The following is a 14,092-nucleotide window of genomic DNA, read 5'->3' on the forward strand; positions in this document are numbered from 1 at the left end:
CATCAGCCTAGCTCACAGCAACCTCAAACTCCTGGGCTTAAGCGATCCTACTGCCTCAGCCTCCCGAGTAGCTGGGACTACAGGCATGCGCCACCATGCCCGGCTAATTTTTTCTATATATATATTTTAGTTGTCCATATAATTTCTTTCTATTTTTAGTAGAGACGGGGTCTCGCTCTTGCTCAGGCTGGTCTCGAACTCCTGACCTCGAGCGATCCACCCGCCTCGGCCTCCCAGAGTGCTAGGATTACAGGCGTGAGCCACTGCGCCCGGCCTAGAAGTTGTCTTCTTAATAATCAGTCTTTTACTTCATGCCTTTTCATTTTATCTTTTCTTTAAGAAGTCTCTTTGTATATTATATACCCACTTTTTCTGTATGTTTTTAGAATACTTTTGTAAAGGTTTATTCTACCTTGCATTTTGATTTCCAGTCCATCTCCTTCCCCTGTTTTACATTTGGCAAACTCTTTTAAGGCCTAGCTTAAACATTTTGTTTTTCCTTCTGTCCCCTCTTCCTTTACCCCCTTAATTATCATATGGCCCTTTTCACTATTAACAATACAAATCCATCACTCTGTACCAATGCTGAGTGGTAGAGATATAATGCAAGCCTCAAATGCAAGTCACATGTGTAATTTAAAAATTTCAGTAGGTATATTTAAACAAGTAAAAAGAAACAGGTAAAATTAATTTTGATATTAATTTAACCTAATATGTCTGAAATATTGTCATATCAACATATAATAAATATAAAATGTTAATAATGAGAATTTTTTTTCCTGGTGTGTATTTTATACTTTATAGCACATCTCAGTTTTGACTAGTCACATTTCAATTGCTCAATAGCCATGGAGGCAAGTGGCTACCATATTGAACAGTACAGTTCTATACAGTGATTGTTTATATGTTTATCTTCCCCATTTTCCGATCATTTCCTCAAGGAGAGAGATACTTCATTTGTCTTTTTATCCAAGTTTTATTCAAACTCATAGTATTTCAGTATTGTGGTATGTTTGGGAGAAGCTAAAGTGTGCTTGGGTAACATCGATGGAAGAACAGTTTCCAGAAGAGGGAGATGATGATGCTGCTGTTCTATTTACTGAACAGACCATCTTCTAATTATTATGCTTTAGAGCAGCATCGTTATATTGGAGAAAGTCATGAAAAAAGGGATTAGGTGGTTAAGGGGTCTTCGGATCATGCCATATGAGAAATGACTGTAGCCTTGATGAGGCTTGGCTTGGGACTTGGGAGATAGGGTGGGCATGAATGAGAGAGTATAATTTTCAAGGGCTCGAAGAGCTGTTAATAACAGGAATGAGTCTTTCTAACTCTAGAAGTAGAACTGAAGTTCAGTGAGAAATAACAAGGAGCCAGATCGTGGGTGAACATTAGGAAGAACTTCTCAACCATATAATGCCTAAAAATGAATTGGTCTATCTCAGGACCAAGTGATCACCCTCCACTGGAGGTTTTCTAGCAAATTACCTTTTCGTAATAGTTGGTAAAAGATTTCTAGCTTCACATGGGATAGGGAGTTAGACTAAATGACTTCCAAAGATCCTTCTGCCCCTGAGGTACTGTAATTCCATGAGATCAGACCCACGAACACATCTGTGTTCTTTAGGAAAATGTGTCACCAAATTCTAGAAGTATATATGTGAAAATATTTGTATCTGGATGCTTGGATTTACTTTCATCTCTTTCTAAAGAGTTCTGAAACAATCACTTTAAATTTCTAGATTTTCTCTAAGCTTTGTATGTCACTGGAAAAACTGGTCCTTGCATATATATTTTTTTTCATATTTCAATCAGTAGTTTATTCAACATTATTCACTATCTTTAGTTACTTCCTAATGTCTCCAGCTAACTCAGAGATTCTGAGCTTCTCAGACCTTGCTTGGAAAGGCCCGATAAGACCAAGTTGAAAAGCCTATGTATGTGATGATACAATTCTTTAGAAGCATTGCTGATTGGCGGTATACAGCAAACAGTTGGATTAGTAAATATTCTAGTGAAGATTACACTTTTCATTTACATAGCTCTTTTCACCTCAGGTTCTCAAATACTTTAAAGATAAACAGAAATTCATAATCAATATTTACTAGAAAAACTTCTATATTAATATTCAGCAAATGATCTTTAGGATTGAACTAGCAGCTTGTAGCCCTGGTATGCTATTTTCAAAGAACCGGAAATTTGCATTTTCAAATGATGAATTATCTCAAATCAAGGATTTTGAACTTTTTGGTTTTATAGCTAAATTTCAAAGTTCAGAAAGGCAAGAAAGGGTATTAATGTTATATTTCCATTAGGAAAGGAAAGGCCCTGGTTGGTAAAATATATCAAAATATAAACTCCTAAATTTGCCAACATTTCCTGGTGAATTTGCAGAGATTTCTTTTCTCCAGAATCTGATATATTTGTCTTTATACCAACTTCCACACAGGGCTATGGAACACACCTGATGAATCATTTGAAAGAATATCACATAAAACATGACATCCTGAACTTCCTCACATATGCAGATGAATATGCAATTGGATACTTCAAGAAACAGGTTGGTTTCTCACTGTGCAACACTGTTTTGTCAGTCCTTTTCTTCATATGCACTCAGGTAGCCTTCATCCAAATAGTTTTTTTCCCCCCTAGTGTTTCCTGCTTACCAAAAGGACAAACATTTATTTTGTAAGCCTTTCACCAGAAATAAATTTCAGACTGAATTAGAGATTATAACTGGCACATAGTAAATACTAAATAACTATTTGTTGAGTGCATAAATGAATGTCATCTATAACTGAAGTATAATATTGCATTCTGACATTCTAAAATATAGTATCCCCAGACTAAGGAGAATTTCTCAGTCCTGAGTGGGTAGGGTTCTCCATGAATGAGCAAAACAAATTAGGACTCTGAAAGGCCTCCATGAGGACAATAGAGAGGAAGTCCGGAAGTTTACAAAGGACTGCAAATAATGCTGACTCTGCAGCATGGAGAAGGCTAGGAACTGGGCTGCCATCTTCCTACTTTCTTCCCAAAAGTTTTCAGCTCAGGTTTTATTTTTATTTATTTATTTTTTTTGCCACAAGAGCAGATAGGAAAGATCTCAACTTCAGCTTTTTGAGGATTATTCTTTGACTGCATATTATTCTCAGCAGTGGTTTATAATTCCTAAACACTTTTCGTTTACTTTTCTGACTATAAAAGTGGCATGTAGTCATTGTAGAAATTTTGGAAAATGTAATAAAGAATAAAGAAGAAAAGTGGCTTGTAATTCTACCACCTAGAGAAATTTACAGTTAATGCTTCGATATATACCTTTTTAATACTTTTTCTGTGTATATGTACACATAAATATAAAAATTAGCTCATACTGTGTATGTAATTTATTTACTTGTCTTTTTCACTTTGTATTCTGGTAATTTTTTCACATAACTTTGATGGTTTGCTAGGATTTTGTTGTATAAGTAGAAAGTAATTTATTTAACTAATACCACATTTTTGGATATTTAAGTGTTTCTTGTAGGTAAATATACATGTGTGCGTGTGCATGCTTGTGTGTTTGTGTGGGTGTGTATTTTGCCCTCATTGATGGGAATTTGCTTAGAATAAATCTCTAAAAGTAGAGTTGCTTCCAGACATTTTTATGGTTTTTGTCATTTATTGCCGAATACTGTAAAAGTTTCTATTCTTGTCAGTAATATATATGGAGGCTCAGGAAAGGAGTTCATAGTTGAAAAAAATATTTTTACCCCTTTTCCAGTTAATAAATTGTGTATGCTTGAATTTATTTGATCATTGTGAGGTTTGATTTATTTTTTTGTGTTTATCGACCCTTTGTATTTCTTTTTTTTTGATTGTCAAGTCATTGTATTTTGTCCGCTTTTCTATTAAAATATTTAGATTTAGCATTGATTTATGAGAACTATTTGTATATAGTGATATTAATCTTTGATGATACTTGTTTCAACATTGCTTATAGCTTTTTCTTTTAATCTACAGAATTAAAAGAAATAATTCTTTTTTTGTATGTTCTTATATCACTAGAAAGCTTTTCTTGCTCTGATGGCAGATAATTAATCTCCTATTTATTTTCTTCTCATTTTCTTTGAGATGTGTTTGTGACTTTTGTGATAAAACTCACCTGAGAGAAGTCAATGGGATTGTTTTATCAAGGGCTTGACTATCAGCTTTTCTAGGCTATAACCACATGCAAAGCATAAGATCCCAGGCACGGTTCTTAAACAACTTGTCTGTTGTCAACTTTGAGGATGACGGCAATAATTACTTGGGAAACAAATATTTGTTGGAAGATGAAGCAGGAAACTGCTGGTGATAGTTCTGAAATCCAAGTAATTTTCTGCAAATAACTGAAATAGACATTTTAAGGAAAATTATGTTTATATTATACATATATTATATATAAGTTTGAATATATACCCTGTAGCACTCTGCTGTTACTGCTTAAAGTATGTAAATGAATATATTGCAAAGCATTAATGTTATTGAAACAAATATGGACAGTGATGGTCTGGAAGATTTTTTGTCTGCAAAGAAACGATTTCATTTCCTCAGCATCAAGGTTCTGATTGCTCTATGTTTCTTTTAGAATTGGATCAATGTTAGTTATTAATTTCTTGAGAATTCTGGGGACTCCCTCACCACAATGGGAGAAATTTCCATCAGTCATGTTTATTTTGTAACTAATGCAAAATGAAACCAAACTTTTACTTAGTATCTGTTCCTGTTTCAAACTTTTCTATATTATTTATGTTTTATTCTGGTTAATTTTTTCTATTGTCTTGCTTCCTATTTGCACAGTTTAATTTCTGACATTTTGAACTCTGAGTAAATCCTCTTCAGGATAGTACAGTGAGAGCTTGAAAGAAGCATGCCTTGATTCTTTGCACAGTATCTGGCATATAGTTAGCACGCAATAGATATTTCATACGTGATATGTCCATATGAATCAATTTATTTGCATTGCAGGGTTTCTCCAAAGAAATTAAAATACCTAAAACCAAATATGTTGGCTATATCAAGGATTATGAAGGAGCCACTTTAATGGGATGTGAGCTAAACCCACGGATCCCATACACTGAATTTTCTGTCATCATTAAAAAGCAGAAGGAGGTAAGCAAGTGGTCGGTTCGTATTCCTTCTGTACAGACCAGTCTTAGTTGGGGTGGGTTGAATTTCACTGGGTTCTGTGTGTATGGATCTACTAGATATCATAATCTTAGTTCTCTATGGTTTATCTAGATTTCTTATTTAAAGGTATCCTGCTTCCTAGGTCTCCATTCCTAAGAGGGTCAGCACCTATTAAATGGGTATAAAATATAAAATGTGTAAATATGGTGACATTTTAACTTCACCTTCAGGCCTTTTACTTCCTGGCCTCAATTATCCTTCCCAGTCTTATCTCTTTACTTTCATCTCCAAATACTGCAAATGTGTTTTTCTATTAAATACTAGTCTCCAAAGGCAATCCCTGATGCCTCAACCCTCTTGCTTGGTGTCTTCGTCCATTACCCACTCTTTTTTCCCCCGACACAAATGCAAATCAAACCATTTTAGCTTTTGTGTTCTGTCTTCTCCTTTGAATTTACCTAGCACTGGTGTGATCTACCTGTTTGACTTTTAGTTATTCATCTTACATAGAGATGTGTCTTAATGTGTATTAATTTCTCCTTTTACATTGCAAGTTCTGAAGGTTTATCCTTCCAGGTTTAGTGATTTGTTATCTGATATTTGGGTGACATCTTTTACACATACAAACTGAAAGAGAGGCAGTAAAGGGGAAAGATTGATCGATTTGACTACGTGGTAATTTTAGTTTTCTCTAAGGCAGAAAAAAGAAAACTGTAAAAAGAGCATAACTGGGGAATACACAAAGGCCGTTTATTAAACAAATGAACCTTGTGTGTTAAGCCCAGGATCATCTCCTTGCCGTCCCCAGTTTGTTGGAGTTCAGAGCACTGGGAGTTTGCAGCTGTGTCATCCCACATCAATTCCACTTGATACTTCTGTTATTAATTCCAGGGCACTTTTCTCTAAGAAATAACTAAAGAAGACATCTGTCTTAAACCCTTCTTTGTTTTCTGGTTTCTGCTAACATCCTTAATCTCAGTTCTTAGTTTTTTTGTCAGGCATTACTGACATAACAGCCATAAAGCTCCTCATGCAGTGTCTGGTGCATAGTAGTTACTCATTAAGTATTTTCCTTTTACTTAAAGTGACTCAGACTTGTTCTTACGCTTCCCGTGGAAGTGAGCAAAGCCTTTTTTTTTTTTTTTTTAAATTAGAAAAGAAAAACAACTTTTGTTGCTTCTTGTTCAAAGATGTCAGGCTAAGGGAGAATTCCAAATAGGGCACTTGGAAGAGTTAATCAAGCACAGCAGGCTCCTCTCTCTCCCTGGCTCTCTCTGAAGAGCTGGCTTTCCTCATTGTTCTCTTTGGGGCTTAATGAGCAGGTCTGGATTCAGCAGCACATTGTTTCGCATCAGAGGCTGCTGGCCAGCTAAAGCCATCACCGTGCTGTCAGCTGCTCTTTCCTCACCCCACACCCCCACCCCGCCCCCAGCAGCACCAATTCATCCCCACACGTTAGCTGAGAGCAGGATTCCCTTGGCAGACTCTGCAGATTCACATTGTATACAGATCTGTTGGCCCTTCAAACCTAAAGGTGAAAGCCAGAAGCACAGAGCTGTTTGAGATGGCTAACAAAGCAGTCAACTTTTTAGAAGCCAGTGCAACCTCCTCCTCCTTTTTTCTCCTGTCCTCTGGGATCCCTTCTCCCTCTCTCCCCCCTCCCCTCTCTGCCTCCAGCCTTCTTTCACACATGCCGAGGAATGGCTAATGGAGGTTTGGAGCTGTTAGCCTCATTCTTTTAGAAGTCCAATGTGCTATTCACCTAAACCTAGTTTATTTTCTTTTTATTTGATTTTTTTTGTTGTTGTTTTTGAGACAGAGTCCCTAGCCTCGGCTAGAGTGCCATGGCATCAGCCTAGCTCACAGCAACCTCAAACTCCTGGGCTCAAGCAATCCTCCTGCCTCAGCCTCCCTAGTAGCTGGGACTATAGGCATGTGCCACCACACCCGGCCAATTTTTCTATATATATATTTTTAGCTGTCCATATAATTTCTTTCTATTTTTAGTAGAGATGGGGTCTCGCTCTTGCTCAAGCTGGTCTGGAACTCCTGAGCCCAACCAAACCTCCTGCGTCGGCCTCCCAGAGTGCTAGGATTACAGGCGTGAGCCACTGTACCCAGCCTCTAAGCCTAGTATTTTGAAAAAGAGATCTGATGTCACTATAATAAAATACAATATTTGGATTCATGTAGTATCTTCTTCCACAGAACCCTAATGACTTTTACAAGTATCATTCATTCCAACTGTGAAAAACCTGTCCCACTAGTGGTGGCAGCAAACAAATGGTAAATATATTGAGGACTTTCTTAGCCTCTAAAAGCATCTAAGAGCAGAATAAGTTGTAGTTATCATTAGTGGAGATGGAGAGAGAAAACTAGTACAGTTGAACAGGTGGATGGGAGAGTTGAGAGTTAAGTGCTACTTTGTGTGTGTGTTGACTCCAAGGGAAGGATGGATCTGTAAGGGCCCAGTGTCATCTGAGATGGCTTTGTGGGAGATTTGTTTTGAACTGGATAGCCTGGTAATGGAATTAGCATGAGCAGAGGCTCAGGGTCCAATGTAAGTAGATTCATGGGCAATGAATAGGTAGAATCACAGGTATGTGAGTGATGGAAGGCACTATTTGCACTATTTGAGAAAGTGAATAGGCTATGAGCAGGCAGAATTGGGTGTGTATGTGTCTCTGTGTGTGCGTGTGCATGTGTGCACCTGCATGTGTGTGTAGGCAGGCTGGGGTGGGATAATTCTTAAATCTTAAACCACATGTGATACTACCAGAGACTAGGTTTGAGGGAGCCAAAGTTAGGATGAGGAAAATCAATGCACTTTTTTTGTAAGGAGGCATGCTAAGACTTGGTGATATATTAGAGATGGGGAAGCCCCCCCAATTTTCTTTTTGGGGAGACCATAAAACTGACAGCAATGGGTCACAGGACTGAGATAGGGACTTCAAGAGAGGAAGATGAGGACTGACTTTCATTTGGAAGGTATTGATTTTGAGTTCCTGGTAGGGAGTTGAAGTGAAGACATGTTCTAGGAAGATGAAGATAAGACGTTGGGAGACAATTAAAATGACTCTTTTCTCCAGAGTGATTCTTGGAGGTGCAGAGAGGTTAGGAAGCCTCCCACTCCCATTAGCAGTCACTTCTCAGGAGCCCACAGTCTTTAAGGTGCTACACGAGGTGTGTGGAAGGCACCTGGTAGGTCATTACATTTGAAAGTCCCTTGGTAAAGAGGAGAAAACATTTTAAATTGATACTTAGTCCTCAATGTGTTTTCTGAAGGTGTCCATTTAAGAGATTGCCCTTGGGAATTATAAATGGAAAGCTTCCATTTAGATCAGCTGTGTCCAAGGAGAGGCAGCTCCTAGCCACACGTGGCTACTGAGCACTTGATACGTGGCTTGTAAAAGTTGAGGCTTGTTGTGAGTATAAAATCCTCTGATGTTGAAGACTTCGTTTGAATAAAGGAATGTTAAATATCTTATAATTGTTTCCTATTAATTGTATGTTATAATGATATTTTTGATATAATGGGTTAAATAAAATATACTATTAACATCAATTTCACCTGTTACTTTTTACCTTTTTAAATATGGCTACTAGAAAACTTAAGTTACATGAGTGGCTCACATTATGTTTTTATTGGACAGCACTGATCTAAATTTACCGGGAATATACTTTTACTAGTCTCGTTCATTTTATGAAGTTCTTTGTTACATATTAGAATTACATATTCATGCTGCGGTATTTACCAGCCATATGTTTGAAATCAAGCTGTTAGGAATTAGAATTTTTTCTTTTCCTTTGTGAATTCAACTAGTGACTTCTGTTTTGTTTTTTCTTTTCCAAAATTTGGTTATGATATGGTTAATTTCAGGATGGTGATTTTTGAGTTTTTTTCCTATTTAAGGGAAAACCACACTGTCTTGGAAGTAATTGCCTCAGTACGTTAGGAATTATTTTACAAAACAAACAAGACATCTCTCAATATTCCCAAATCCACCCTTGCGGCTCATGTCATGTTTGTGTTGGCCTTAACAGATAAAAGTTTAGAACTGCTTTTTTGATGCACACAGAATGGGTTGGGGCTCAAAACCTTGAAAGTTTAAATAACAGTAAGGCTATAACTATTCCAGGCTTTTGGGACTTTCTGGGGCCTGTTCATCTACCTCTCCAGTCTGAAGGGAACAGTTCCTAGTTACTGGATGTGAAGAGGTTCTGTGGCTTCACTGGGTAGCGAATACTCAGGGCCGCTTGCCTGTAATTCTGGCAGCCAATCCTCAGAGAAGCAGGACAAAATAATTGACTCTTACGCTAAAGATGACAAGTGGGCCCCAGAGGCAGTGTGTTCTTTCAATATTGGCTTTTCTGTGTGGCATGGACAAGTCATCATTTCTTTCTTGTTAAATAGCATTCACCCTTTTCTTTCATAAAAAATACTTTATTTTGTTAGGAAAACATTTTGTTAGGTTGGCTGACTTGAACTGTATCCATACATAGACTTCTTTTCACTGAACAGTTTTTCTTCTTGTGCTTCACAGATAATTAAAAAGCTGATCGAAAGAAAACAGGCCCAGATTCGAAAAGTCTATCCTGGACTTTCATGTTTTAAAGATGGAGTTCGACAGATTCCTATAGAAAGCATTCCTGGAATTAGTATGTATAGACCTTCTTTTAAAAGCAAAATCTTTTAGTAATGCCATGCGTTGTGTTTGAAACAATTTCCAGAGTGCAGTAACTTGGAAAGCTTTATTGCCCTTCCTGTCCCTGTTTGTATGATCTCTAGTCTTTTAAGAAGACAGCAAATACTTTCCTTTTATGTCTTTTCTCTACCTTCCAATTCAAATAAACCGAAGAGTTTCAATGCCTCCTTGTTGTGGCACTTATTAAGAACCTGCCATTTGTAACACAGTGCTAGGCACTACTTATATGTGACCTTGAAGGTAGAGGAATTCTACTTTGACATATGGGGCAATTGAATCTTAGAATGGTGGCATCATTTAGTGTTAAATGACACGTAGCCAGCAATGGTCAGGATTAGAGGCAGCCCATTCTGATCTCCAGACATCTTGCTGTTTGCACCATGTCTCATTGCCACCATGGTTGTAACCTACAAAATCTGTGCCTCCCTAAATTAGCTTACCCCAACCTCTAAAAAAGATTATTTGCCATACGTGATGGAAAATGTATAGTTTGTTTTAAGTTCCCTATTTTACAGTAGTTTTCCTAAGGTTTCTTGTTTATATGTTAGAGATGAGTTGTACTGGAGCAAACCCTACAAAGTAGTTGTTTTTATAGATCAAAAGCTTTCAGATGTCATTCAGCCATTTTATTCTGCTCAAATCCAGGTTCTTCTAGTATATTGAAGATTTAATAAACAAAACAAAATCAAACAAACTAAAATTCTCCAGAAAAAAATAAGGCTTTATTTGGGCAAGATATATTACTTCATTACACCTATACTATAGCAGATCTTATTTTTACTGCTAAATCCAGAAATCTTATAATACTACTTCCCTATATGATCCCTATTAATGGCATAGTAGCTACCATATCATTGAATGCCTACTTGTTCCAGGCATTCATGTTATGTTTTTTTACATACATCAACTAATCTCAGTAGGCATAACATCACTTAAATTTTAGAGTTCGGTTTTATAGATTGATAAACTGAGAGGCAAGAGGTTAAGTAACTTATTTAGAGTAAGTTGTCCTTTAGGGAGAGAGTAGGAAATCAAATCCAGATCTATGGGACTCCGGGTTGTGTTTTCTATCTGCTGCATTAAACCATCTCGCATTACAAGCAGGGTTTTGGCCAGAGAAAATAGAGACTAGGATAGCATTAGTTCTGACCAAAAATAACAGCTTAACTCTTGCACATGGTGATTAGCAAAAAATTCGACTTACAGTTAAAAAAAATACACACGTCCACAGTACTGGATATATTTGTTTTTTATGCTTTCCTCTGAAAAGTTGGAGTTCCTGCTTTAAATACTCTAACACGTAGGGAAGTGTTTTGTATCGTTAGCTGTATGAGGAAGTAACTAAATGACCTTTTCGTCTCATTTTAGTATTTTTCCAGAAATAGACTTTTATTGAGGCATGACTATAATTCATTGTGTTTTTGATAAGTATTGACTGTGTTATTCTTTTGACCAAAAGCAGTTCTCATTCAGTGTTTAATTTTGTTGATGTATAGGAGAGACAGGCTGGAAACCGAGTGGAAAAGAAAAAAGGTAAGTGTGATGGGCATGGGGATGTTAATGGAAGTGATTTTTTTCCTACCCAGCAACTTAGAGAAAGAGGGCTAACTAATTGTAATCACTAATACAATAGTGGGTGGGCTTTGATGTTTATAAAAAATTATGGAAGATTTCCAGTTTGGGAGTTTTGTAAGAATGCCTGAATAGTAATCAGCTGGCAAGAGGGTAAAAAACTACTTATTGCTCCTTGTTGTTTACTCTTTTCAAGTAAAGAGCCCAAAGACCCTGACCAGCTTTACAGCACGCTCAAGAGCATCCTCCAGCAGGTGAAGGTGGGTATTCTCTTTATTCATCTCATGCAAATATTTTGAAATGATTTCCCACATGGAATTTCCATATTAGATACCTTACTTTTTTCTTTACCCAAGAGCCATCAAAGCGCTTGGCCCTTCATGGAACCTGTGAAGAGAACAGAAGCTCCGGGATATTATGAAGTTATAAGGTTCCCCATGGGTAATGCCATTAACATTTTCTAAGTATAGATTTAAAACTCTCTGGATGGCGGTGTGGGGGACAAATGGTTGCTGAGGGTGGTTGGTACTCCTCTGTTGTAGGGTAGGAAGTGTATGAGGGGGGGTGGGATCCTGTGTACCAGTGGTGGGACAGGGATGTCAGAGCAGAATGATAAAGGAGAAGTGGGTGGCTGTGTTCATGAGAGACATCCTGCAGCTGTCTTTTAGAACCCACACACATTCAACAACACCACACAGAAAGTCCAGTCCAGGGAAACTGCAGATAGTACTAGATATGAAAGCTGGCTGTTTGGACATAACCTTGCTCATATTCTGTTTAGTTGCAAATGGAAAGTCATCAAGCTATCCTCTGTGGGTTTTTTTTTTTTTTTTTTTGACAGAGTCTCACTCTGTTGCCTGGACTAGAGTGCAGTGGCGTTAGCCTAGCTCACAGTAACCTCAAACTCCTGGGCTCAAGCAATCCTCCTGGCTCAGCCTCCCAAGTAGCTGGGACTACAGGCATCTACCACCATGCCTGGCTAATTTTTTCTATATATTTTTAGTTGTCCAGCTAATTTCTTTCTATTTTTTTTAGTAAAGACGGGGTCTCGCTCTTACTCAGTTTGGTCTCGAACTCCTGACCTCGAGCCATCCTCACGCCTCAGCCTCCCAGAGTGCTAGGATTACAGGTGTGAGCCACTGTGCCTGGCCCAAGCTGTCCTCTAAATATGCTTTGATTCTGTTTGTCAGAAATGGCTATTTTCTTTAAGAATTTTTCAAGGTAATATGAAAGAAGTTGGATTAAGTTGCTTGACTGCTGTACTTTCAGAGGGAGAATTGCTACTTAATGCAATTCTTGATTTTCCATGCTCTTAGTGGACACTGTTAGTGTCACCGTATATAGTCTTTATTTTAAGCTTTCTCCCACATCCAAAAACAAACAAAAAAGATGTCTTCAGAAATGTAGCATTTTGGAATTTGCTGCTGTGCCTTGCCTGCACTATGCTAAAGTGAATGATTAACTGAATCAGTTGAGAGCCTCCAAATTAAACCAGTTTGGCATTGTGCAGATGACCCACATCTAGCTGAAATGTTTTCTTTTTAAGTTTTGTGGCCATTTTTTGGAGAGAGCCAGTCTTCTCTTTTTACTTGTAATCTATTCCAGGTACTGAGAACTGTGGAAGTGTTAAAATGTGAAAAGGAAGAATGATAGGGATCCATCAGCTCTTTGATAACTGAAAATTATTTTCAGATGTTTTCTATGGCATTAATTTTCACACGAATGTTTTATATAGCTGTAGTAATGATTTCAGTAGCCTATACTCCTTAAAGTAGACATTCATCTATATGCTTTTCTTTCCCTCTTCTGCTTTTCTCTCATATGGATGGGATCTAACCTGTTTCATGTAGGGAGTCACACACTGGACATTGCCTGTGTGGTCTGGCCCAAGCGTGACTTCTTACCACCTGTGCGTTGCTCTGCGGGGTTTTCCTGCTTACCCAGAATTCCCAAATTCAGGAAAAGGGAAATGAAAGTAGAATAATTTAATGGTGTCTCCATATTTGGCACCATCAATATTTAGTCACTTTGTTTTTTAGTGACTAAAAAATAGTGTTTAACCCACACCATTTGGTCTTAGGAAAAAAACCTAAGAAGGCTGGAGGAAGAAAGATGCTATATCTATAGCTTTAGAATAAAAAGGAAATACAGAAAGGAAGTATTCAGAATTGGTTATAATTATTCAGAAAGGTCCAAACACTTCTATAATCCTTGCTTTGTTTCTGCTACATTTTAAGTTCTCTTCATCTCTTTTTACCCCTCTCCAAAAAAAAAAAAAAAAAAAAAAAAAATTTGAAAAGCTTTTGGGCAAACTTTTTGTGTAAAGTTTCATTCCCCCCCTTACTTACTTACCTTCCTTCCTTCCTTCCTTCCTTCCTCTTTCTTTTCTTTTCTGTTCTTCTCTTTCTTTCCCTCCCTCCCTCCCTTTCTTCCTTTCCTCCTTTCCTTTCTTTCCTTTCCTTCTTTCTTTTCCTTCTTCTCCTTTCTCTCTCTCTTTTCTTTCTCTCTCTCCTTTCTTTTCTCTTTCTTTCTTTCTTTCTTTTCTTTTCTCTTTCTCTATTTCTTTTTTCCTTTCTTTCTCTCTCTCTCTTTCTTTCTTTCTCTCCTTTCTTTCAATTGCATGTCTTTTCCTTCTAAAACATTATTAACGTTATATTGGGCAG

The 14,092-nt window shown here is 37.4% G+C and overlaps 1 protein-coding gene across 1 annotated transcript in view; it reads left to right on the top strand.

Annotated features, from left to right (window-relative positions):
- Window positions 1-14,092, top strand: part of KAT2B (lysine acetyltransferase 2B) — a 98,167-nt gene that overhangs the window by 80,589 nt on the left and 3,486 nt on the right. Inside the window, exons 12-17 of the mRNA XM_069475444.1 lie at window positions 2,450-2,560; window positions 4,990-5,133; window positions 9,696-9,810; window positions 11,354-11,390; window positions 11,626-11,689; window positions 11,786-11,870. Coding sequence (XP_069331545.1) covers window positions 2,450-2,560; window positions 4,990-5,133; window positions 9,696-9,810; window positions 11,354-11,390; window positions 11,626-11,689; window positions 11,786-11,870 — 556 coding nt within the window. The remainder of the gene's footprint in view (window positions 1-2,449; window positions 2,561-4,989; window positions 5,134-9,695; window positions 9,811-11,353; window positions 11,391-11,625; window positions 11,690-11,785; window positions 11,871-14,092) is intronic.

The sequence above is a fragment of the Eulemur rufifrons genome, chromosome 7 (assembly GCF_041146395.1).
Source record: "Eulemur rufifrons isolate Redbay chromosome 7, OSU_ERuf_1, whole genome shotgun sequence".
Classification (NCBI taxonomy): domain Eukaryota; kingdom Metazoa; phylum Chordata; class Mammalia; order Primates; family Lemuridae; genus Eulemur; species Eulemur rufifrons.